Below are 26,893 nucleotides of genomic sequence, written 5' to 3' on the forward strand. Positions count from 1 at the left end.
TGTGTTATGTAAAAGTTAATTTACTAGTTGGTTCCCCCCCGTTTGTCAACACCGATCAGCTGCTTGCAGGGATGCCTGATTTCATCATAATATTTGGAAATGAATCGTCACAGTAAATTATTATATTACGTTAATAATATATTAACCTTTTTAGCGATGTTGGAAGGTAACCATTTATTTTTCTCAACATTGTTCATCTAGACTATTTTTTATTGTGTTGGCAATTTTCACCCGAAATTAAGTGGCGGCAGATCAGAAGCAAGTAAATATTGCCACTAAACGGGTTCGATTTTGTATTGCGTTGAAGGATGAGAGGTAGGCACAATTTTGTATATAGTTTTGGCAATATGTATTAAATCTGTATCCTGCATGAAATTCGCATACAAATGCAAATACATATCAATACATTACAGGTAATTCTGTATAAATGGCAACTCTGTTGGTAAATGAAAAAAATAAACACAGTCTGGATGACAGACAGGATGTTTTTGATAGGGTAACGTGGCGCCATCATGACACATGTGAGTACTGTCCCAAATAAAGGAATATTCGAAATGACAGTTAAAATGATTGAAGAATCTAATTTGAGTGTCCTGTCTGTTAGTCTGTGCTAAGATTAAACAAAAAAAATCTACAGGAATGTGTAAAATTGGGTAAGTTTAGTTTCTACGGATAAATTTTTTTTCAACAGAAACCAGTGTAATGTTGACATCTCAAGTACTAGAATCTATAGCGATCGATTGCCATTTATTTTGGATACTTGTTCTGACCGAGCATTCTAATTCTAAATAAATAGGTTTTCGCAGAACGGATCTCAGAGTAAAAACTTCTGCTTTTTATATGAATTTACCTGTTGAAATCGTCAAAGACATGAACTAATTTAAAATTTTCTTACCGATTTGACTGCAAAAGTTAGATTAAGTTCGGTAAATCGGTACCATAACAATAAAACCAAATGTAATTCTATTTTGCAGAACACAGTCAAAGATATTATTTTGTTTAACACCGAGTTACATGTCGTTGCTCCATTTTCCATCCCGGTAAAGACTGGCCCTGAGCCACCTACCTTCTTTGCTTTGGAAACCAGAGATCTGAACTGAACAAACCGCTGTGAAAACAGCAGCTGTACAATGGGGGTACAGCTTACCTTAACAATCACGATGATCAAGGTCACTCCGATGCGTCAACGTAAAGCTATCGAAGTACAATAACGTTACCGCATCACTGTAAATGTATTACATTTGAATCGAACATGAAATAGATCATGTTGAAACTTTTGTGTAATTTTTTTTTGTGGAATTGAAATTCTTATAACTTTTTTGCATGTTTTTTTCTGATCTTCAACATTGTCGAATCAATTACTGTTTCAAGAGCGAAATAATTGAAAGTAAAATGCAAATAACATGGCTCTGGTTATAACAAAAAAAGTAACTGTTGTTACTGTTCAATATTACTGTTCTAGAGCCCGAAATCATGTTGGGTAAAAATTAACTCGACTATTGTTGAAATCATCATGACAATCTATTAATAACTGCTTGAAAATTACTATGCTCTCGTCAAATTTAGCCTTCCGTGTATGCCCCGTTTACACTTCTGCTGGCTGCCAGCATGCTGGTGTCAGTGGACTGCCCTCTTAGGAAAAAAACGTTCAACGGTGGTCCTTCGTTGGTCTAATACTTTGGATCATTGGACCTATTTTTCCTAAGAGGGCAGTACACTGATACCAGCATGCTGGCAGCCAGCAGAAGTGTAAACAGGGCAGTAGTAACTGTTACCATAATATTTCTCTGAGTGTAGAAAAGAGTTGACTCAGTTTTACTAATTTTCGTACAATTAATGCAGAGTGTGTAACAAAATTGTAAATAAAATCGGCTAACATCTTTAATTATGCAAGAACTGCTTTCCTGAATAAGGGAAGGTAAGTCGTATATAAATCTGAATTTTGAGACCCAATTTCGACCAAGTACGTTATTCTAGGAAAACAATGACCCTGTTCCAGCAACCACGCTGGCTTCGCAAATGGATTCGACGTCGCATGAACCCGTTGCCAATTCAGGAGGCCGCCCGGTGGAAGGGTAGACTGAGTATCGTTTACGGATTGTTGGCATGGAATGCACTCGGATTCGTTGGCTATATGATCTACACCGGCAAAAATGACTGGGCTAAGTTCTACGGCTATAAGACAGAAGAGGAAGCTGCTCTTCCCCCGGGTTAGTATTTTTTGGTGATTATATGAAAAACTGAACTGAATCATCGGACACCTTTCAATTGCAGCTGTTCGGTATGCTAAACAACTTAATATGCCAAACGCGCATGTTTTGAAATTTAAGGGGCTTTCGAAAACAGATGAGTACGAACTAAAAGATATGGAAATTGTAAGGAAAAAGGATGTTGCGGAGGAAGTTTTGGAATAAGTTTTCAGTTTGATTTTTTTTGTATAGCTTGCTTATATTTGCGTACGATTTTATAATGAATAAAATACATTAAAATTAATCCGTCTTTTTCCTAAAACTCGGAAAGTCCTATGCGCTGAATAGCAGTCGGTTTTGAAGAAGACGATGCTGGTTCGGTAGTAACGTGTTGGAAATATCTGGAACCAAATGAAACCAAATTCCTCTCCATTTATATGCCCATTTCACACGTTACGCTGCGTTCGCCAAGTATTGTTGAAGCCATAATAAATGTTAATAGTATACTTTCCAAGGAACTATTGGATATCACAATTTTTCGAAACATAAAACCGTAGCTAAAAGTTCGCTTTAAAATAACTGCTGTCAAGTTACCTCGCCCAATTCTTCTGAGCCACAATGGATATAATATGCCGAAAAAAAATCATGGGAGCGAGGTAATCAACCGCTCCAAAAAATAAGTGAAAACCGAAAAACGGAGTATCTAGAACGTGGTTCTATGCGTAGGCACAATACGTAATCTCTTGATTGTAATGCATATTGTCATTGGTTCTTATATAGAGCCTTCTTCTACATTACGGAGTTTTTATCTTCGAACGGAACGGATGATTAAATAATTGTTGGGTCGAACGCAACTCAGCATCGTTCGAAAACGTGATCCGTCGAAATGCAGAATATCGGCTTATAGTAACTTATTTAACGTGCGTAAAAGTCGGTTTACTATTCCACTATGCGTTCGAGTCGTTACTGCTTAGATAGGCCAGTCGTTTTTTCTCCTCCATCATCGATCGGATCGCTATCCTGAAAAATGAGAAGCAAAATTAAACAATGGAAAATTTCGTTTTGGTTTGTTCAGTAATTAAATATATATCGCCAGAAATGCGTTGTTAACCCCCTTCATCACAGCTCCGCTATTCGCGAAGAAGTCAAATTCTGGCTTTATTCACACTCGCTTGGTGCGTGTTTTGCCCTGCGAAAATTGAACAAAGCTAATCAAATTATTACTAGATTTACTCTAAACTGATGATTTTTATTTCCGATTTGCAAATAAGTAATTTTAGAAGAGCTGATTTTGCATAATGTTCACCACCCGTTGTCCACTTATCTTTGTATTTTGCTACAATGCAAACGACCAGCAGCAGGATGACGTAATAGAAGGGAAACTGGCTATGGACCAGAACCAACCGGCATGATAGATTTACAGATAGTAGGAGAACTTCGTATAGTTCTTTGGGAATATATTAATAGTTCTAGAAGGAACCGGGTTATAGAATTCAGAAACTGGACCTGAATCCAAGAACCAAACAGGCTCAAAATTCAGTTGTAATTAAGTTCAAGAATTGAATTCTCAGTTTGAATTCCGAAACTGAATTTAGCTCCGAAATCCAGTTTCAGCATGCAGGCTCTGAATTCTGGAACTAAATCTGAAAATCCCAATTCTGTACCTGAAACTAAGTACAGAATTCAGGTGGACCAGATTATATTTGGAATTCAGTTTTAGAATTCATTTACAGAAAGCAATCTAAAATTCAGCTCCCGAATCCACAGATCCAGTGTTCAGCAGCTGAATACGATTTGCGACCAAATAAGAGCACGACCTGAGTGTTTGAGGTTTTGTACCACGCAAAAGTTCTGCTCTCATTGCTGACGACTGTTGCTCCCGACGACCGAAATCCAATTGAGAGCATGATTTTATTTTATTTTTTTACCTTTTTTAGTATTTGTTAACATTTTTTCAGTGCTAAACAAACTTTCTATTTGTCGAATTTTTTAATGGTTCGTCTGTTGAATGAAATTCAATTACTTTTTGGAAAATAAATCTGTATAAAATGTTCAAAACGACGTATGTAACAATGAGAGATTCTCTTTGTTTACTTTCTCTTCTGATTATTACGGCACTCTTAGCAGTCCTTCTCTCCAATTATTTACCGATAATAATAACTAAAGCTATCATCTTTTAATCTGCTCTGGAGAAATTACCGAAAAAAAGAAGAAATATTTCGCAATAATCGAAAGAGAATCTCTCAATGTTACATACGTCGTTTTGAACATTTTATACAGAAATATCGAAATTTCGAATTTTGACTAAAAGTTTTGACAGTTCACAGCAAGGGGCAGAATTTTCTTTTACATTCTAACATTCCCTGAGAGAAAAGATAATGCTAATTTAAATTCAATGTCATGAACGCAATGAAAAAAAAATCGCAATCAAAGTAACCTGTAATACACCGTTCATTTCATTTCAATTTTGTTCTATATATCAGAAGTAACAAGCTTTGCCTTAACGACGTAAAATACACTGATGGCATGATAAGACAGTTTTGGTTGTGTTGGTAATTTTCTCACGAAATTAAGTATGGCGCGCCGGGATTCAAGCATGTCAACATAAACAAACGACCAGTTCAGATCGGGATTTCACTTCAGTTGTCGCGCAGCCTGGCGAATTTTTGGCACTATTTGAAAATCTGGACATTTTTTCTTCAAGGGCTTGCAAGGTAACGTCGAAATATAGAAAATTTTATACACATCCGATTCTGTTCATTTCGTTGGAGGAAGGATTTGGCAGATCGCACTGTGGTATCTATTACAGTTATCATGGATAATGGAGTGATTGTGCTGTGGGTGGCATTTCAAATGCAGGTGATGAAAACGATAGAAACATCCCGGAGCAAAACACCGCATTTCACTGTCAATATTTTCGCAAACAGAACCAACTCTGAATATTTTCATAAAAGCAACTCCCGGAACATCATTTGTTTATGTTTTTTCTTCTTAACGTCTCTCTGTTATTCTAAAATAAAATGACAACCGCACTAACACATAGAAAAACGTGATCACCAGGGTATTTTACATCGTGCGCTGCTTGTACAGAGATGATACTTTCAGCAAGAGCTGTCAAATCGGTAGGAAAATTTCTAATTACTCCATCTTTTCAACGATTTCTTATGAAAACGGGCAAATTCATTTGAAAAATCATAGTAGGAGTTGAAGAAAATGTTTTTACTATGAGGTGGTAATGTTGATCTTAGTTCATTGTGGGAAAACTACCGTTTATTCAGAATTGGCACATTGGCGACAGCAAAGCTGGTTTACCGGTAGCGACACCTGCCAATGAAAAATGGAACCAAGAAAAGGAGGATTCTTTCGGAAATTCGCCCTTCTTTGAAAAACAGCTGATTTCACTTCTGGGGCACGCTAAACGCAAACTATTAAACATGACTGAACTAAAAGTCTTTTCCGTTGCGAGATGGTGTTACTAAAGATAAATAATAAAGACATGTACGTGCATAAAAATATTTTTTAAAAATGTGGTTCGTTCCCGGTACCTTCTGAAATGACCGCACTCACCGCTTGGTGGAGCGCGAGATTAATTGCATTGTTATCATTTCAACCAAAGTGTGCCATAAAATCTCAATATATACAAATGAGCCACCGAATCGAAAAGGTTCTCACGGTTTGACATTTGCATAATGAATGCGATGATGGGAACTCAGCAATGCAACCAATTTATCACCATTGGTGCCAGTTTCACGGAGGACCGTAGATATGCGCCAAAAAAAGATCGTGACTGTCATGTCTGGAAATTCGTTTGTGGTGTTACTGTGATGTCTTTTTCAATTTGTATTGAATTCGTTAAAGTGATCCTTATTGATATATAATACATTTGGAAATATCGTATTTTAGCAGGAAGCACATATTAATGTGAAACTACGTGCTATTCCCAAGCAAGTTGTTTCAGAAAAAAACATTTTTCAAGCTTAATTGGTTCTGATCAATAACGGAGTAGCAACACACGGGCGTTCTCTAATGTTAATATTCTGAAACTGAATTCAGAAAGTTAATTATAGTTCAGAAATCAGTTCTAGAATTCAGATCTTGCATTTTGTTTCAACTCCTGAATCCTAATTCTTGATACGAATTTCTAACCTTAATTAAGGCACTAAATTCAGTAGTCCATAATCGAGAATTTAGAAACAGTATCTGAGGTTTAATTTTGACTTTTGAACCTGTGTTTTGGAACTCTGAAACTACGTTTTAAACCATAAATTAAGTTCAGAATCCAGGCTCTGAATTCAGTTCCTGAATCCAAATCAAATGTCATGTTCAAAATAGAGCTTAGTATCGCCGTCCTGATACACTACCCTCAAGACGTTCAAGAGTAGTAACATAGCAAAGTTTGGATAGGTTACTACGGAGCTGACAGTTTATAGAAATTTTTCGTTTCCTAACAAGTTCCAGAAAACCATTGCAATAAACCGCTGGCTTGGTAATATTTACCTTAAGGTCTCATACTTTACCACAATCAGGTGGCACTCCTGGCGGAACAGTTTCGTCAACATTCCTGCGATCCCTTCCAGTTGCTGAAGCTGGAACATGTCCCATTTGAGTTTGTGATCGTTCTCCGGTGAAGCTGAAACGGACGACGGACAAAAATGGTGAAGTTTAATCACAATTCTGAAGGTATCTTGGAGTTGGATCTCTTACATTTAGCATAGAATTCAAGCCACTCGGGAACCGCCTCTAGCAGGTACGGATTTGCCGGTACCAGTGCACTGTGCGGCGTGAAGTGAGTATGTGATGCGATCAGCGGCCGAGGGATTTCCACTGGAGTGGCGTGATGTAGATAACAGGACGTCAAGTACGGATGGCTGTCCTGGGCTTGACCGGTGATGCAGCTGTAAAAGCGAAAAAAACAAACGTCAACAGCTGCTACACTGGGGATGCTGAGGAGCTTCGTACTTGTAGTAGAAGGTGCCATGTTGGGCCGATTCGTGTCGTTCCCAACCGGTCGGAAGACCTTCCCGTTCCAACGGATGGGACCAGTGAGTAGTTTTTGTGTTATGGTCAATGTAGTACTTGCGACCACGTAGCGTATAATCCACGGACCAACCCGGTGGCAGTGGTAGTTCCTCTTCGGCAGCCGAATTGCTACTATCCGGAGTGGGTTGTTGTTGTTGTTGTTGTCGCTGTATGGCAGCAGTCGAGGAACTATGGCGGGCATTGTGGAGCAGAGCTTCACCGTAGGTCATGCCGTTGTTTTCAACGTTGGAATAGAGAGGTTGTTGCGGTTGAGGTTGCTGACTACGGGCTGCCAGATAGTTGATGGAAGATGAAACTGACGCCACACTGCTCGTGGTATTGTTCTGCGTCACAAACAGTGACTGGTGCGAGGAATTGTTGTAACCTTGGTAGATGGCTGTAGCCGAATTGGTGTTGCTGTAGATCGGTGATTCTGAACGATTGATTTGTGTTGGGTTTTCATAGATATGGTAGTGATCTTTCGGGGTGGGCAGCTGCTGTCGTCCCGAGTATTGCCGGACGAATGTAGGCTGTTGTTGTTGTTGTTGTTGATCACTGGATACATTGGCACTATTGGTGGGGGACGTTGGATTGTTGTTTCTCAGTAGATTACCGTAGTTCTCGAACCCGTTACGGAAATGGTTACTGCTGGCATTGTGATGCAATTGATTGTAGGAATACTTGCGCTCGAAGTTCGATATATACTGCTGTTGTAAGTGTTGCTGCTGTTGAGCCTGCTGAAGCTGAAGCTGGAGGCGATACTGATGAGCTGCCTTGTCCACTTCCGTTTGTTGCATCAGAATCTGATCAATTGTTTCAATGTCTACGTAGTTACCGTGGCTATTGTTGTTCTGCCGTTCGATAACATTCGAATTGGTTGCTGCCAAATTCAGATTCGAAGGTTTGGTCGGAATCATGATCGGTTGATGCTGTTGCGGTAACTGGTTCTTGTTGTTAGCCATCATCATAACACTGCTGGTCGGATTCAAAATATTTGGTTGATCGCTCTGCAGTGATAAATTGACAAACTTCTGCGCTAGATTCGGAATTTTACTGCTCGGAGTATACTTTCCCTCGTGACCTAAACCTCCCATCGAAGCCGTCACCTTGACGTTACCAAACTTTTGCACATTATTAATGTTGTTGTTGTTGTTGTTGTTTGGCATCAACGGACCCGGCATGTAAATGTTGTTATTCTGACCCACACTACTGGCTTGGGAAGAGCTCCGTCGTTTATTTATCTTGAGTTTTCCGTGCGACTCACTTGTTAGTACGTTGATTACTATAATAAAAAGAAACATAGCAATAAATTCCATATCTTAATTAGCCACCATCAATTGTTACTCACTTGGTATTTCCGGTGGTGTATCTCGTTTTACGTATTTTCCGACCACCCCATCTTTGATGGATTTATCTTTACTCTTGCGTGAAAGCATTTTTGCGACTCGAAAAAGAACAACCAAAAACCCTTCCACGACACACGAGAAAGCTCAACCCGAGCCCGAAAAAAAACACGGTGAACCTCAGTTACAGCTCCAATGAAATGAAGCAAAAGAAATGATTAACTATTGCACTGTGGCGATGTGCTCGTGATGATCGAAATGATGCTTTTTTCAGGTGCTCCTCTTCACGCCGTCATTCTTCGCTCAGCTGAAAGTACACACGACTGTGGTTCAGATTTAAGGTATTCTTCTTTCTTGACCGTGGACCGCGTAGTTATTATTATTATTTCGGTCAAGCAAGATGCTAGCCCTGGTAATGACGATATCGATGATGATGATGACACTCGCTCTCCAATCGTTTTCGGTTTTTCTTCTCGTTTACCAAATATTATTTTGTTTTCGTCTTCCGCCGCTACTCTTCCTCGCCAACGATCGGGAAGCAGCATTAATGATTTGCACTTGGACCATCGCATTTCATAATTTTTTTTTTGCTGCTACACTGGTCACTGGTGATGAAATTCTTAGAACGAGCACCGTACTGGAATACTTTTTTTTTCTTTTCTTCGTCACCTTTCACCTTGGGGTATCGTCCACTTTCAAACAACTACTCACTCCAGTACGGGTGTGTTTGTTTGGAATTGGTTCTTTTTACGATCCTAATGCTCTGCTGGAGCAAAATAATAAAATTTACTGCAGCTGCTTCACGGTCCGTGCAAGACACTCTTAACAAAAATACAATACGAGCAACTTTTGACATTCCGCTTTGTTTTGATGATGATGGTTTGATCGACTCGATGAACTGAGGCACTCGGTTGTACAAGACGACACATGACTATTTGAAAATTACGTTTGAGATTTTGAGTTTTAGCAATCCGAAGAAGTTTGGGGTCAGAAATTTTCATGCGACACAACGATACAAGAAAAACAAGATGAATTAGATTGAAACAAAAGATCTAATTGTCTAATCTATGCCATTTTTTTAAGATTCTGGAACCACAAGTGCAAAAATACACGCCAAGGAATGGAGCTTATTTAAAATAACAATTCAGATAGTAGATTTTGAAATATGATTCAAATTAATTTCAAGCTAAAATATGATTGTTTCGTTCAAACCTTTTACACACTTCAACATCGAGAATGATCTCTGTTTAATGTGAATAAAAATTGTGGTCTTCCCAAATGAAAAAAATAATTGTTCCAGCTGATTTTATTGTGGAAATAAATGACCTATTTCAGTTCAACATTGCGTATCAACAAAAGTAGAGTTGATTTTATTGGTAATATCTATGTTGTGAAACGTTCAATATTTAAAATTACTGATTCCTTACACCATACGCAGATCGAATTCTTGCACCACCCTCATACCACTTCTTCTATCAGGAACGAGGAGGAGAGGTTGTGAAACCTACAGGGTTTTCACCGGACTGCGGCCTAAGACAAGACCTGACATTCTGATTGGTTGATTTTGATGTTGGTACCTGCACATTGTGAAAAGAAAAAACTTTTGCAGGGTACGCGATCAATGATGCCAAGTATAAAGAAAATCAGAAAACAAGTTAATTAAAAAGTATAATTTTAGCTCACCAATGAAAATGAAAATTTTCGGAGAATTTTTCACTTTTTTCAATCTCACTGGTAATAAATGTTTATAGTGGCAGCACTGTGTAATTAAAATAGGCATCAAGCCGTTTCTCTTTTTAGTGAATTAAAGTGTAACCAAAAAAGATTTGTTAAATTAGTGTAAACTCGAAAGTGTGTTTAGTTTTACGATGAGAATGAACTGTTGTGTTCCACACTGTGGTCGCACTAAGCATTTCTATCCAAACCTGACTTTTTCCGGTTTCCAAAAGATCCGGTAATACGTCAACAATGGATTCGATTTTGCGTTCAACATGAGATATTTCGTGTTTCGTCATCAAAGCTCAATTAATTGTTTTTAATTTATTGACATTTATCGGAATGCAATCAAAAATGCATACTTTGACAGGTCGTTTATTATTTGGCAACACGGTCTCAGGTGGCTCCATCGTTGGGTGAACCTCACCACTCTTCCACTACTATTCTGGACAGGGATGACAGGTCATTTTTTTAAATATCTGTCCTGACTCAAAAATTTATCTGGATTTGTGTGGGTATCAATATATAATGAAATTGTGACCGGGCTTCATTTTCAGTGAGCAAAAAAAATGTCTCACCACCTAACGTATAGAGGCCAAAACCGTTAAGATCTGACAAAATGTTGAAAACTTTGTAAAATCTGGCAAAAGATCTGGTTTGTTAGAGAAAAATCTGGCATTCGCCAGATAAATCTGGAAACCTGGCAACGCTGATTCTGGGTAGCATGACACCAAAAACATCATATTAACAAGATATCCAGCTCTCACATTTCCCGAACAAATCATTGGCAACATCCTTTTTTGCGAGCATGTCGCCCTCAGGTGAGTCCACATCGAATCTCATACATAGAAGTAGGGGAGAGAAATGTCAAATTCGTGCGCGCCAAAATAGCAGGGCTGCGCACCCATACAATCGACATGATATGTTGAATGTGATGCCGTGCGATGGCGTTGTTGAACTGAAGATTGATTTCGCTCCAAGCTGACAGGGTCTGATGACACTCATCGAGTGCCAGGTGCGATACCCAAGAGAGGGAGAGTAACTCACTTACGAGTAGCCCTGGGGAAACTATAGGTAGAGAGGAACTGGTGGTGAAGCTAACAAGTAATTTACATGAAACCCACAGGGTTACAGTTGATTCAATTCTTCTTTACGCTTAAGTTAATAAGAAAAAATGATTCATTTTATCTACTGTCTTATTTGTGTAATGATACTACAAAGTTTATCGTTCAAATGAACCGTTTTTAGTTTTATTCCTTATAAACCAGAGCTGTGCTGACATAGGACTACGTCTTTTTTTACTCACTTGGGTGCATTTTTAAAATTTCACGACACGAAATCTGTATTCGGCGCAAAAATGTATCTGTACCATAACGGTATCAGAATCTCGTCAACATAAGTTCACGGAAATGTGACCAAAGCTCAACCTTTTCGCCTGTCTATGCTATCAGCAAAAATCGGTATTTATCTGTACAATCCGAGAACTATCGGTATTTTGGGAGTACATATCTGTATTGCGGTATAGAGGTCAAATATACCGATAAATCGGTATACCTGGCAACGTTGGTGAGAGGTAAGATTTGTTATTGACTCATTTGGCTCATTCAATCTGTTAAAGAAGGTTAGATGCACATTTGGAAGAACGAACGGAAGCTCATGTACACATTTCATCTCATTTAGAACTCGCTCTTCAAGAGCCGAAGATCCGTTCAGTTCGTAGCTTGTTTCCACCTTACCAGTGCAGTGAGCTGCGGTTTTTTTTAAAAAAGAGCTGTGAGCTGTCATCTCATTTCAAAGATTCGATTCACTGGAACAACTCAGAAGCAAATTGCCAAGTAAAGGTGTTTTGAAGAATTCAACAAAAAGCCAAAAGAGCCACAACGACCTCCTACCAAAACGAATAACAATACTTCTCATCGGATGGACGAAAATCGATGTGACACATAAATCGACACCACTGACAGTAGCATACGTAGGGCGCAGCTGTTCTCGAAGTAACTCAACGAAAAACTACCCACTACGAGCTGTCAGTTGGCTGGATTTATGCTCGTCTTTCTTTAATTGCGAGCGCGCTCAGTGGGTACAACCTTCTTCTACGCTACTGTGGGTGGTTGGGTGCAGTTAGTTGGATGTCGAAACTTTTTTTTTATACACAAACGTTTACTGGCCAAGTGCAGTGAAGCAACAAGTGTTCCATTTGCATAATTTCTACGAAGCATAGATACTTGGTGAAATTCGGTTCGCAAAAATTTCACCAGAAGAATTTGATCAATAATGGTAAGTAGTTGATGAATTTGTGAAGATGATTGGCAATTCTACTTGATCCTGTCATTTTAGGCTCGTTACTTCAAAGAACAAGACATCGATGGTACGTGGACAATTTTTATTGAGGTCACGTTTCTAAACATTAACATTTTTTCGTTCCGAATTTCAGAGTTCCGCGAGTGTTTCTATCTGTTTGCTCGGAGTGGCCATATTACCACTCTGGATGAGCTGACAGTAATAATGAGGTCACTCGGTTTATCGCCTACGATTCAAGAGTTAACATCGTATCTGAAGAAGAAGAATGGTCGCATGAGTTTTGCCGACTTTTTGGAGGTCATGTACCAACATTCGCGTGTGGAGAATCTTCCGGAGGAAGTGATAGATGCTTTCCGAGCTGGCGATAAAAGTGGCCGTGGGACGATTCCGGCTCGCCAACTGCGCCATCTGCTGCAGAACTGGGGCGAGGGACTGTCATTCAGGGAGGTGAGCGAATCAGTGTCACACACACTGTCGTTGTTATCTTATCTCTGGAGTGTGTGAATAAATTTTTGTTTTCAGGTAGATAACATCTTCAGGGAGGCAAATGTTTCTAGCAACGGACACGTACGTTATGCAGATTTCGTACGCATCGCCTGTGCCCCCGTACCGGATTACTACTAGACTGCACAGACTGGGCCACAGCTCACATTTAACACAAATTCCATCCGTACTTTATATTTTATTTATTTTAACGCACGACAATCAACTTCAGAAGCGAATTCCAGCGTACCTTTTTACAGACGGTGCTTGTGTACGACAAACAAAAAATGCATCCACTCAAAACTTATTATTATGCATCACACTTTTCATGTTCCGGAGTGCATCTCCGGGAAACGCGAAATGCGTTGATGCATATTTTATACTATATTAAGCATAGCTTACCAACGGTCCACAACTACACAAACAGCCAACTTATGCTGTTGGAACATTTTTGCCTTAAGCAACACGGAAAAGTTTAAATTTTACCGCAGTGATTATGATTCAGTATTCGACAGCTTCCAATCTATGCATTTCGGTTTTACTTGATAATAAAAGGTTTTATTTTTGTGAATGTTAGATTGAAGGATGTGTCATCGATGACCAACCGAGAAAGGAAACTCACGCCCATGTTCTATAAATTGGAAACATGTCGTTGCTTTAATTTGTGCTAAGCGATTTTAGTTTTTTTTTTGTTTTGGTATTCCTATAAGATTGATGTCAAGTTTACTCGCAGATTGCTCTTTTTCTCGTTCACTTAATTTGCTCTACACTCCTCCCGTACTCGTCTAAATGATATATTAGTGTGGTATTCTATGATATCTAGGTTCGTCCTAATAAGAGGGTTGTCATAATCCATACAAATGCATTTTTTTTTTAGAAATCATTCAACATTCTACTCATGATCGTGGACATACAAAAGGAAACTTCAGAATAGAAGGTTTGTATGTTGCCGTTTTCTACTATTAAACTTTCCACTCACACAAAATGCTTTGGGTTTTCTTGTAATGCAAGATACCGAGTTTCGTGATTTGAGCTATTTACTATTATTAGGTGTACAGATAAGGTTCAACCGTTCGCCAAAAGATGTCCCTACTAGTAGGTCTCGTTGAAGTTGTCAGCGGTAATATCCGTGAAGCTAGTTTTGTCTAGTTCGGTAAAGTATTTCGCAAAATATTATTCATTCAAATGAAAGGGAGATGTTTCTCAGAGTCTTAAACAACGGTTCAAGTTTCCACTCGCAGACATTACGGTCTCCACACGCTTCCTTTCCGCGACACATTGGCCCTTATTCTGCGAGTCGAGTGAGGTGAGATAAGTCGAGTCACCCGAGTCACGCGATTCTGACAGTCGAATGAAGTGACAAAAGTCACCAGGATGAACTTCGATGAACACTCACCGTATTCGTGCAGTCGAATCTGGGTGACAAGAGTCACTATGCAGTGAGTTTCAAAGTCGGTACCGGTAAAGCAAGTGACAGAAGGAATACATATTAACCGAAAAATCTTAGATATTTTCAAGCCTTTGAATTTTTTAACATGGTTTGATGTTGTTATTAAACAACAAAATTAATTGTACCAATTATGTTGTTACTTTTTAGATTTCCTATGAAAAATTCAATTCTCATACATTAGGATAAATGTATACTTCCAGAGAATTAGAAGAGAGATTGAGCTGTAAAATTATTAGATACAACTTTATGAGCACGATGGACTAGGCTCATAATACTTTGGGATGAAAGGACTAATACTCACGAAATGCGCGAAAGCACAGATTATTGTAGAAAAAAAACTGTTTTAACCCACATAATGTGGTGTAATGATGCTTTTCTCATAAAACTCATGTTTTCATAAATGTTAATAAGAAAAAAAAAAGCTTTGAATTTTGAACAAGGAAAGTTTTTTAAGCATATAGCACAGCCTATATAATTTATAAAAAGCTTTAAGGCAAGTTTACAGAAGTTTGTCTTTTTTTTGCATTTTGCTCTACATGGCGGAATACATTTTAAACACACTTGCCCTGTTGTTCTGGAACCCGAAGTGACATAAAAAAAGTCAACGGCAGACTATAAAACCTTTTATTATGGTCTAAATTTGCAAAAATGTACTAAGCTGTTTCTTAGGAAGTGTTTTCTGTTCAAAATTCAATGACAAAATATTCCATGCTGAATATTAATCATTATATATTTATTTTTCATCCAGACTGTTGATTTAGTCTCATGCACTATTTCGATTAAACCCAACTAAAAGTTATTTAGCAGGAATTTGATTTTGTAGAAGTAGCAGGAGTGCTGGAGTTGGTTTCTCTCGAGTAGCTGGCAGACAAAGTGATAGTTTGTTTGCAGTATTTTCTGAGATCGCCAAATCGCCATCGCTTATTCTGTGCTCCTGCTACTGTATATAATATTTAAGTGTAACTAAGTATTAATTTGACACGAAATAAATAAATGATATGCAACCTGTTATGTGGCCCAAAGTCATTCGAAACTCTCAGAATCATTTGACCGTTAAAAGCCAATCATCAGTCAGTCGAAAACTGAATATTCGATCTTCAGCACAGTGGCTTGGTATGCATTATTTCGTGAGAGGAAGGATGTTCAGATATCGAGATAGAAAATTATACTCAGGGCATCTGTGCCTCATGAAGACTCTCATACCAGCACACTGTACCATAATGAAACCAACACTTTAATTGGACTCGTCCTTGCCAAAACCGCAGCCATTATTAACTACTCGATATTGTTGAGAGATTAGCTGGGAAGAATACAATTAGGAATCCTGTACGATCCTTTCAACTTGAACAAGAATGTTACAACGGGTCTTTGTCCACCGGTAAGCATTTTATTCGAATGAGTGACAGTGGTCTGGACTGCAATGTAGGTAAACTTAATACTTAATACCTGTAGGTAAACTTAAATCAAATAAACAAATCTTACAGTTGATATTTCGCTCCTCAGAAGCGTACTTTGCAGATAAGACCGATCGTTGCAAACGATTCAGAAATATATTAAGGCCAGTAACTTGTAGCGATTTCCAGGAATATCGACATTAATTATTCATACCAACTAACGTCAAATCATACAAACTAACGGCAACGGAACAAACCGGAATCCGAAAACAAACTCAACACTAAAGATTTATAACGAGAAAATTTAAACCTCACAACCGGCAACATTTCCCACTCGTTTTGACGTTTGGGAAAATGAATCGTTCGTCACTTGAGGTTCACCATCTCACTCACCATAGAATGAACCTGTCACATCACCCGAGTCGACTCCTAGAATAGGGTGACTACAGTCATGTGACAGTGAGGTGAGATTTGTCGAGTCACGTCACTCGACTCGCTGAATAAGGGTCATCGTGTCAATTTCTCTACAGGTATGCGTCAACACATTCCTGAGGCTTGCTGTACTCGGGAGACATTTAGAACAGGCCTTGGCTATCGTGACGCGCCATACTGAGTAATCCAGGGAAACTAGATCAGGACTGGATGGCACGATGGAACGATCTCTCTACTGCAGTAAATTTCACACTCTGACACACACACACACACACACACACACACACACACACACACACACACACACACACACACACACACACACACACACACACACACACACACACACACAACGTTCGCTGACGTACCGAACGGGCAGCATTCAGTTCTTCAACCGATTCTCTTCAAATCAAAGCTCAGTTTAACCACCGTCAGTTAATCTCTTGAAGTAACAAAATATCTCTTACAATTGAATGAGAGAGCGACATTCAAATGAGGCTTTTTAGATGAAAGACAAACCAGATAGTAAATGAAATATCAATTACAGAATACACATACATTAACAGTTTCCTCCTTTAGTTTTTAGTATTTAATACTTTACTCTATTTATAATGCTATTCATTCGAACTTGCTCACTACCAACAGCGAAGACGGTGAAACAGCTAGCAGCTATTTGGTACTTGAAACTGAGCAAGCAAAACTTCAAATGACTAGACACAATTATTCAACTGACGGTGAATTCTGGGAGCTTCACTTAAAACAAATTGTCAGTGGCCAGGCCCGTACCCAGTATTTCGTTTCGGAAGGGGCCCAAAGATAAAAAAATAATGTTATTGAAGATTGCTTATGAACCTAATTCTCGGTGTGCCTTTTACCGGTGTTCTTAACAGATATACTTTTTAACTAGAACTGTTATTGTATTACATTTCTTTACATCTACTGTCTTGTTATTTCTGCAACACATGTCTTATCTGTTTTTTTGATTTCGGGAGGGCCCCCCCCTCTAGGTACGTGACTGTCAGTGGCCATAAATTTTATTTTTATCTGATATTATTCGATTGAAAATGAAATTTTACCGCACTGCTTCTGAGTGTGGTTCGAGCTGTGGCACGGAGTGTCAGATAAAGCTTGCTTCAGATAGAGATGGAACAAAGACAATTGCCTGTATTTCAGTTATTTGTTATTGAATTCAAGATTCTTCGTTTTCTTCATACTTTTAAGAAGAAATACGGATAAAGTTATTCGTCACGGTTTCGAATGAATTCTCGAATTTTTCCTGTAACACGGCTCATTAGGCGGCGCACACCTTCTTCGTCCATCGTTTTAGCTATCTTATTCCACCAGGTCGTCATCTGATTGATGTCTTTGACAACCTTTCCCTTTGCCTTGAGTCTCCTCTTCTCGATTGCCCAGTATTTCTCAATAGGGCGGAACTGGGGGCAGTTGGGTGGGTTAAGGTTTTTCGGAACATACTGGACCCCTTTCTCTGCATACCATTCTTGAACGCCTTTGCTGTAATGACAGCTTGCCAAATCTGGCCAAAACATTACGGGATGGTCGTGGGATCGAATGAACGGCAGAATTCGTATTTGGAGACACTCTTTTCGGTATAGTTCCGATGTCATTGTCTTATTTGTAACGAAAACTTTCGTTTTTTTGCCATAGCTGCAAATGCTCTGCCAAATCATAAGTTTTCTTGCAAATTTGTCGGCAAAAACAAATTTAAATTTGGCTGAAACATCCCCCCCGAGCCGTGTCCAAATAAAATTTTTGATCTGGGGTTTGTCCGAAGTCAGCCTTGACATAGGTTTCGTCGTCCATCAGAAGACACCCGTCAAACTTGGTCAGCACTTGGTCATATAGTGTCCGAACACGAATTTTGACCACACGATTCTGTTTTATGGTCCGATTTGGCCGTTTACTGGCTCGATATGACTTGATTCCTTCCCGGAGTCGAGTTCTCCTCACGGTGCTCACAGCACCGAATTTTCTGACCAAATCACGGTCCGACAGATTAGGATTCCTTTTAAACGTCTTCAAAATCTTACCACGCAGTTTCCGGTCGACAATTCCACTCTGACGATTGGCTTGAGGCTTCCGAATCGTCGTCAATGTTTCCTCTTACAGTTTGATAACACGCCATACGGTATTTCTGGGCAATTTCAGCTGTTTAGATAGCCTAGATGCAGACCACAATGGATTTTCCAAATAACTGTGCACAATTTTTTCCCTTCTTTCGGCTTCCATGTTGATTGTTTACAAAGTATGTACAGTCGATTTGCGGAATGTCAAAAATCATACGTGAAGCTGACAAAATTCCAGACACGTGGGCGCCAAGAACTTCCAAATCCGTCCACCAGGAGCGCCACAATATGAGCAAAAGTTTGTTCCAATTCTAAATGAAGCAAGCTTTAGTTGAATTGCAACATTTGGTTTAGGATCCTTGATTGACGAAAGGACCTACTGCAAAAAAAAAACAATATAGACTTTCGTACAGGGTTGTTACGAAAAATTTCAAAAGCAAAACGCGCAAAATCCGCGCAAAGTTGAAAGCTAAAACGCTCAATATTCGAACGAAGCAATACAGCACTATTTTTAATGCAGGTGATATTTTCCGCAGAGCTTGAAAATCCACTAATATATAATTTAAAAATCTGCATAAGTTTGTCATATAAACACAACAAATAAGTCCGAATACAACACGTCACTTCGAGATGACGGGAAAACAATTTCATTTTTATTTTCCACCTTTTTCGATGTCCTTAGTAAATTTATACTTTCAGATGTGCGCAAATAGTTACAGTAAACATAAAATTGCTTACAATTGTGATTTTGAAACAAGTTAAACAGATTTCAGCGAAGGCTATTTTTTTCTTCTTTGCTCTTTTTAATTCTTTTTAATTTGCATTTTTTAATTCTTTTTAGTTGCTCTCCAGCAGGCATAAAACCTCCTCATCTTTTGCATCAACAGATTTCAATAATCTAAATGATACATTCCCTTAAATATAGTGCTTTTATAGTAACTAAATCTAATGAGACAATAACATCAGGAAAGATTTTGAGTCGCTTAAATGCGTTGGATATCTTTTTGGTAATAATAAGGTGACCAGATAACAGTGAAATACGGAGCTTTCAAGCATGTACATCAGAGAATATTTTAGTAACGCGGAAAATAAATCCGAAAAGTTTAGAGGCTTTAGTGATAGTAAACTCTATGCGCTCCTTAAAATTTAACTTGGAATCCAGAATAACACCCAGACGATGTGCGTTCGAGAACAGTTTGTGAAATATTATAGTCGAACTTGAATACAGACTTTTTGCGACAAAAAGAGATGACGGAGCAGTTAGTAGCATTTAGTTTGTTTCCATTTTGTTGGCGTTACACCAATTAGTTGAATTATCCAACTGTTCTTGTAGAAACTCTGAGTCAGCTGCAGATGTGATTGTATGAAATTATTTAAAATCAAGCATGAACGATAGTTTCATACACTTGATCTAAAAATTTTGATCGTTGACATACAATAAAATTATAAACGGTCCAAGGTGACTTCCTTGAGGAACTCCAGAGGTAACCGCAAATGATGAGGTTGTACAGTCTTATATTTTCACTACCATTTCATAACTGGTTAGATATGATCGAAGCCAATTCAAAAATCATCCGTCAAATCCCAGTCTACTTACCTTGGAAATTGTTATGTGATCAGACATGTAGTCAGATCAACTATGAACTATAATTTCAAAATTTTATCCTCTGAAGAAAACGTTTTCTAGAAAATCGCCATCTCGTAAATTTTGATTTTATCAAGGTGAAAACTCCCCAATTCGGTCAGCTCGACCAATTGCTGAAACGTTCGCTCATCTTTACCATTTTCGGGTTTCTTAAAATTCACAAGCTCCAAAAATTTAAAAAGACCTTTTTTTCTTAGAACAAATGATTCACAAATGTGAAATGTTGTTTCTTGAAATTCGCGCCATCGCATCAAAATCTGAGCAGAAACCGTGCTAAATCCGCGAAAATCGCGAAATCCGCGCGCGACCGTAACAACCCTGTTCATGTCTACCTTGTCGCCTTTTGAAACGAAAGCCGAGTCCATTTTCTGCGACCATAACGCTAGCGTTTTCTTGCTCGTCGGCCAAGTCTTTCACTGGGAGAGAATTTGTTCCGGTAATTCGTCCGAATCTTCCTTTTGATGTCAGCGATTGCTCTCGGGACCTGTGACCACTTTCGCGGACAATTGTCCTCTCTTTTCTCGATCTACGACCCGTTTCACGTTCTGCCGGGACACTCCTACAGTGATTCAAATGTCATTTTTCGAAATTTGAACGTGGTACAAATCCCGAATATGCTAGCGCTTCGTCATTGTGTCAAACTGTCAAACTGAGTAAATCGTTTTCGTTTATACACAGCCTACTATGGTATGAGCTATAGCCCGCATAGGTTTGACTGTCATACACGACTAGCTAACGACTGCCATTGAGTAAAATGGCATCCGGCTGCCTCCGCGCTACAAAACATACACCTCAAATGAGACAACCGTATCTACCAGGATTTTGCCACATCGGTTCTGCGGTAGACGTGGCAGATGACACGACCTGCCACCACTCGTATATCAAAACTGTATCGTAAATTCAACTACCTTGTAACATGTAATGCCAACTTGAAACCGATGAACAAATGTTTTGAACTGGCAACCAAAAATAAACAACTATTGTTTCAAATAACGTTCACTTTCGCCGTAGCTATTAGTTTCGGAAATGAAAACAATAGAAATCATTTTGATTCTAATTCGAAGACTAGAAATACTTTGTCTATTTGTGTGGAAAGAATGAATTTATTAATTCCCCAGTACTCGAATTGAAACTTGTATTTTTTTCCTTCAATATGTTGTTGAATTCTTAAGAAGTAATTTATCATAACAAAATAACAATTTGCATTGATCTATTGGAATTTCTTGGATCCATATTAGCAAACTTTTTCACAATATCTGGCACAGTCTCTCATAGATTCGCCGGACTCCTGCCAAAATTTTTTTTCAACAAACTCCTGTCTAGGCATGCGAGGAAGAAGAATCATCTGTTGATCAATCGATTCTCAAGCGAAGCAAGAAGTTATTGGTAATGAAAAGTGATTTTTTTTTATTTCAGATTCTTTTTATTTCAGATATGACTTCATTCGGGACAAAAATGGATCTAACACTGATAATGAATTCTGTATTGGAGGCCCATTTTTTGGACACGGATGTCATTTAGTGGTTTAATTTAAGTCTCTTCTGGTGCCCATGGCTGCCCAGGTAGCCAAAAGGCCGTGCGAGAGTTTCGGTGCATGCAAAGATGAATCGGATCGTATTCCTGCCAATGCTGCTTGAATTCCAATTCCAACAAGCACTGTTAGCAGCTGTTATTCATTTGAAACATTCCATATATTCCGCGAGAACGAATAGCAAACCTTGAAATCGATATAAAATTGTCGCCTTTGAAAAAGTACGGGCCGATGATGCCACCGATCCATAATCCACACAATACAGTGACTTTTTTTGCTCGTTGACGCTTCGTCGCTGAACACAATTTTTCGATTGGAAAAAGTGGATCATCCTACAACTTTTCCAGCGCCCGTTCACCAAATGTTAGATGTTGTAAGTCGATTCGTGATTAAATTATAAACCAAACTGAACAAATTTGATAATGACACCAAGACACTATTCACGCGAAAACAGTGTTGCCAAAAAGATACCAGCAAAAAAAAAATTACCCTTTATTTCAAACAAACAAAAAATGACCTTTCGACATTGGCGTTGAAGAGAGATTCGCTGGTATGATTGTGGTATTTGTTATTTTTTCAATAACCTGACAATTGCTTTAAAAACGGCAATGTAAACTAGAGCACCCCGGAAAGTTTGACACTAAACCGCCTAAACTACTGTTACTCGTGTGCAGGTCTATCAATGAAATTTTCATGTCCATCTGAAACAAAATAGTCAAATTCCAAATTTCAGATTGGCACAATAAATCAACGCACTACATGCCAATGGTTGCGCAGTCTGTTCAGTGTCTCTAGGTTTATTCCTATTGCTCGATGTTGGAATAATTGACAAATTGTCAAATCTTCAAAATGGATTGTCAAACATTATTCCAAAGACATTCTAAAATCGTAAACCGAGTCGTTCCATGCCGGTAAAACATGCAAAGAAAAATGGTGAAACATGGTCTGGATTAAGTTGCTCAAAAACTGGTTGCAAAACTTTCCGACATCAACAGTAGGTTTGACATCATTTTGATTGAATTGACTTTTGAATATATATGAATACTTTGCCACTCGTAGTTCATTATTATTCGCACTGCTTTTATTTTGCATATCGCGCATTGCTTGACATGGCTCGGTTTCACCAGGAATAAAAAAAAATACTAAATCGACCTATTAACTTTTCTGACAGCTCATTTACAACCACAAACTCAAATGAGATTGTTTTTTTTTCATCAGGAAACGCCTGCATTAAACACGATTCAGACAATCAATCCATTTCGGTCGAAGTGAAGATTAATTTAATAATTTTTTTTACCGAATATTACTCACGTACCCGACGTCAACATGTTGTTGTTCCGTAACCGCTCCATGCCGGTGATAGTCGCCTGATGCCACGTGTGAATCGCTCTTACAATATTGTTTTGGACACCCATTTTTCACCAGGGTCGCCGTTCATTTTTCACTGGGCATAGAAACCTCAATTATAAAAACGAAAACGTATGAAAACCTTGTCGATCTACACATCTACAAGTCTTTGTTTCGCACAGCATACTCCGATCCGCACATGCTCGAATTTGTTTTCAGTTTTTCAACTGACTCACTCCGCGTTTTGCAACATTTGACCCATACGAAAAGAAATTATTTACGAATTTATCGCTAAACTATCATCTACTATTGACCAATCGTTTTTTTTGTTGAAGCTTAGCCATCTATGTACAGTAGAAAATGCATTTGGCGAAGTCTAATTAGCGTTTATTCTCTATTCTAGGCTGCACATAGGCAAGTGTTCAAGACTCGTATCGTATAAAATTCGTTAAGCGAGAGAGTTGTGAATTTTATTCTTTCTAATTAAAAAAAAACTTGATACGACGCTGGTCACTTTCGGGTGAGCAATTTGTACACACTTTTGCTTATTTAGTTCAAATGTCAAAAAGTGAGTTACAGTTATTTATAAAACTGAGTAACTTCCACTCTGTTTCTAACTAAACAACAAATTTTGCTCACCGTGCTTTGAAAACGTTTCGGGAGAAAATTGTTGAAAACTTTATCCGTAGTGAAGCCATTACAGGTTATCGACGGATATTTGACGAACTTCTTGTCAGTTCGGTTGGACCGGGCACCGGTTTTCTCACCGTAGTTGCAGGGGCAGATTCGGTCCCGTCAAAGGTAAGTTTGAAGTTGTTTGACGAAAACTGTAAATATTTTTCCGATCATGCTTCAATATTATTTGGAATTATCATTGGGACCATATTGTGTCTGTTGATAAATAAATGAATGAGCCAACCACCCTGCCAAGATGGTTTTTGCCACAGATTCGAGGGGTACCATAAGCAAAGGGGTAAGACATTACCCAAGTAAGTCGAAGTCATGTCGAAAAGTGCTACAGCTAGTTTTTTTTTACTCATTCACATTTTGCAATTGTTTGCTGATCCACGAATGACAACTACTCGCGAAACTAATAGTCTGAATAGAGACTCTGAATCCGGTAACCGTGGTGACGTTTATCGCATACGCACACTGAGATCACACTTTTTCAAATACAGTTTTCTTTGGGCTTCTCCTGGATCTGAATTGTTTTTGCTTTCCATCGAGATCTTCCAACAGTATTTTCGGTTTACGGTAAACACATTTGTTGATTTTTTAAAAGTTCGTTCCTGTATGTATTGTATTTAAAATTATTATTTGTAATTGCCTTTAATACATCTGAATGATAGGTAGTGTTTAAAAAATTTCGGAGAATTCTGTTGGTGGGTTGTTAATTGCCAAAGGTTCGATAAATTTGTGGGTGTTTATTGTTTTTTATTTTTATTACAAAAAGGTGCATTTACTGATAATGGCTCGACTGCTGTGTTCATTTTTATTTCATTTGCCGTTAATTTGCAAGACTTAGTATTTAAAGCGATTAGTTTGTCAATTGATATACCCTAGTTTCCTGCTTGATAATTTGCATTTTTTTTGTGTTTCATTAATAAGGGAGTTTGGAATCTCTTATCCGCAGCTTTACAAACGTTTTTATTTTTTGGTTTTATTAAAACTATCAAATTATCCTACATGATGGTTTTCTAGAGATTAATTGTAATTTGTTTCAGTTAGTTAATTTCGTTTACCTTTCTATAAATGTATTAAAGCTTTGTCATTTCACTTTGAGTTGATGTTTTTAAATAATTTCGCCTAGATAGCTTGTGAGTGGTGTCATCCGTAGCCGTCAAAATGGCAATCGCCATTTTGATAATCCGGCTTCCCTACCCGAATCGAACTCACCTTGTGACCCCCCCTAACAGAATACTGGCGAATGAGGAAAAGAAAGATGGACCGTCAGCCGTTACTGGACTACACCACCCAGAAGATTCAAGGCGTTTTGTTTTTGTGGGCCCGCGAACGCTTCTTGAAACCGCCCATGTGTTTTAGCAGTTGGGAATTTTCGTCATCGTTGTCCGACGATCGGTGCTGCCACAGGCGAAGCTTCCGCGGTATGTAGAGCAGTCCGACCAGGGTCATTGCTGGAACGAGAAGGAGGTACGTAATTATTCCAGGAAAGAATTTCAAAATGATGAACGATCATCGAAAACAGACTTCGGAATCCGGGTGGGTTATCGTCATGATTTTCATATGTGACGAATGCCTTTCCCTACCTTTAAGCAAATATTTTCTTCCGAGTAACCAACAAAAAACTTAACTTGGACGTCTTTTATCTGTGGTACAGTGGAAGCCTCCGTACATATTTCCAAAGGAAATAACTTTATTTTGGCACTATCTCCATTATATAGGTGTGTGTGAGTGGGACAGAAATTGTGCTAGAAATGCTAAGAGCAGAGCGCATTTGCATCGTCGTTTTTCGCGAGCAAGCGGCAGAAGGTTTAAAATTTGTAGTTTCCATTCTTTATCCTCCTTCGAGAGCTGAGGATGGGTGTAAATTACTTTGAAGTTGGAACATCTCCAGAAATTCCCGGAGATTCCAATGCTCGTTACTCATTCCCACTGTCAGATCGAATTTTATGACAAAATTGTTCTTGAAAATTATAACTGAAATTAACTCCAGTTTAATAGAAAAAAAAATCTAAAATTACAATTAATTTGATTTATATTCAGAGTTACAAAAAATAGTTTTCTCCTCCGATTGCATCGCTATTCTTTAGCTGTTTCCCATCATAGTAGGCACCGTCAAGAAATAACAGTCGACGACAGTTCGGCAAGTTTTGTGAAAGCTGTCTTCCTCCTACTAGTAGGCCGTTATATTTGAAAGAAAGTTCTAGTTGGATATCGAAAGATTGCGACAGATTTTCCTGCAGTTCGAGAAAAGACAAACAAAAATAAAAGGCACAATCAAACGGCGTCTGATAGTTTTTCTGCTCTCCAAGTATTGCAATTAAAATCGGAAAAAGATTCACCGGGAACGGAAATAACGGAAACCACTCAGAAAATATATCACAAGGCGTGGCGCAGTCAACAATTTGACTTTTGAAATCGAATAAGATGAGGTTGACGGTGCGTGAAGCTTCATCTTATCATTTGAACTACTGAATGCAAAAATCGAGAAAATCGTTTAAGTATTTTCTCGGATGCATAAAACCATATAAAAACATTGAGTGCGGAAGTCGAACTTGAATCTTGCAGAGTAAAATAAAAATAAAGATTTTTGCATTCAAAGCTTTCGGGCCATCTGTCACTGCGGATGAAGCATGAATTGTTTGCTTTTTTTCACGGGCGGTGCTTCGTCACGCCCCACAGTGCACAGTGGTCCGAATACTATTTTTTTGGTATGATTGTGCTTCACAGCTGGGAAATTTTATTTTGAGCAGCTTTTTCAAAGTAAAAGTAGGGTGCGTTAGCAACAGAAAGAGAGGTTGGGAATCGACTTGTATGTAGGAAAGACTGGGTCGCAAAGAAGGATGCTCTGAAAATAGGCCATTTGTGGATTTTCTTTGTGCGCCGACATTTTCATTGAAATTCTGCTGTTTCTTTACATTCGAGGAAAACGCTGAATGACCTCGACCATGGGGTGCTGGATGGTCGCGAATAGCAACTCTCACCACCAACTTCAAAAAACTGAACCAGAATTGAGACATGTCCCTCAACCACATTTGTGTTTTCTTCGATGTGTGGGCAAAGGGTCCCATCTTGCTGGAACACAATATTTGCTTCCTTGCCGTAGGTAGATGTAATCCAAGGCAAAACATGATTCTTAAAAATTCCTAAGTACATATCTGTGTTCACTTTCTGACCTTCTTGAATAAAAACGGGATCCATTTTTTGACCATAGGAAGCAACCAACCCAAACCTCTGCTGGATTCTTGGTCCGAAACGTGAATTTGATGTTATCAGGT

General features: G+C 38.6%; 4 protein-coding genes across 6 annotated transcripts in view; 2 read left to right on the forward strand and 2 right to left on the reverse strand.

Annotated features, from left to right (window-relative positions):
- The first annotated feature begins 1,827 nt into the window (after positions 1-1,827).
- LOC131432413 (uncharacterized) lies at positions 1,828-2,493 on the forward strand. Its single transcript, XM_058598660.1, has 3 exons — positions 1,828-1,918; positions 1,978-2,210; positions 2,275-2,493. The coding sequence occupies exons 2-3, from the start codon at positions 1,985-1,987 to the stop codon at positions 2,412-2,414; spliced, it is 366 nt and encodes a 121-aa protein (XP_058454643.1). The 5' UTR covers positions 1,828-1,918; positions 1,978-1,984; the 3' UTR covers positions 2,415-2,493.
- On the reverse strand, positions 2,454-9,385 carry LOC131432404 (protein salvador homolog 1). Its single transcript, XM_058598649.1, has 5 exons — positions 8,557-9,385; positions 7,149-8,490; positions 6,894-7,084; positions 6,687-6,819; positions 2,454-3,209 (listed from the first exon to the last, which is right to left on the reverse strand). Exons 1-5 carry the CDS (start codon positions 8,642-8,644, stop codon positions 3,137-3,139), a joined length of 1,827 nt encoding a protein of 608 aa, XP_058454632.1. The 5' UTR covers positions 8,645-9,385; the 3' UTR covers positions 2,454-3,136.
- Positions 9,386-12,335: 2,950 nt separating this feature from the next.
- On the forward strand, positions 12,336-13,622 carry LOC131432435 (calmodulin). Its single transcript, XM_058598704.1, has 4 exons — positions 12,336-12,544; positions 12,605-12,635; positions 12,702-13,015; positions 13,091-13,622. The coding sequence occupies exons 1-4, from the start codon at positions 12,542-12,544 to the stop codon at positions 13,190-13,192; spliced, it is 450 nt and encodes a 149-aa protein (XP_058454687.1). The 5' UTR covers positions 12,336-12,541; the 3' UTR covers positions 13,193-13,622.
- Positions 13,623-13,680: 58 nt separating this feature from the next.
- The window catches only part of LOC131432419 (uncharacterized), a 49,636-nt gene continuing 36,423 nt past the window's right edge, over positions 13,681-26,893 (reverse strand). For all 3 annotated transcript variants that reach the window (XM_058598671.1, XM_058598691.1, XM_058598680.1), the window contains one exon: positions 13,681-25,069. In XM_058598671.1, coding sequence (XP_058454654.1) covers positions 24,918-25,069 — 152 coding nt within the window. In that variant the 3' untranslated portion in view covers positions 13,681-24,917. The remainder of the gene's footprint in view (positions 25,070-26,893) is intronic.

Source organism: Malaya genurostris, chromosome 1 (genome assembly GCF_030247185.1).
Source record: "Malaya genurostris strain Urasoe2022 chromosome 1, Malgen_1.1, whole genome shotgun sequence".
Taxonomy (NCBI): domain Eukaryota; kingdom Metazoa; phylum Arthropoda; class Insecta; order Diptera; family Culicidae; genus Malaya; species Malaya genurostris.

Coding starts and splice junctions, on each gene's coding strand:
- LOC131432413 (XM_058598660.1), top strand. CDS start 1,985: ATGACCCTGTTCCAGCAACCACGCTGGCTTCGCAAATGGATTCGACGT. Junction 2,211..2,274: donor GGAAGCTGCTCTTCCCCCGG/GTTAGTATTTTT, acceptor TTTCAATTGCAG/CTGTTCGGTATGCTAAACAA.
- LOC131432404 (XM_058598649.1), bottom strand. CDS start 8,644: ATGCTTTCACGCAAGAGTAAAGATAAATCCATCAAAGATGGGGTGGTC. Junction 8,491..8,556: donor TACACCACCGGAAATACCAA/GTGAGTAACAAT, acceptor TTTTTATTATAG/TAATCAACGTACTAACAAGT. Junction 6,820..6,893: donor GCTTGAATTCTATGCTAAAT/GTAAGAGATCCA, acceptor CGTCCGTTTCAG/CTTCACCGGAGAACGATCAC.
- LOC131432435 (XM_058598704.1), top strand. Junction 12,636..12,701: donor CAAAGAACAAGACATCGATG/GTACGTGGACAA, acceptor TCCGAATTTCAG/AGTTCCGCGAGTGTTTCTAT. Junction 13,016..13,090: donor AGGGACTGTCATTCAGGGAG/GTGAGCGAATCA, acceptor TTTTGTTTTCAG/GTAGATAACATCTTCAGGGA.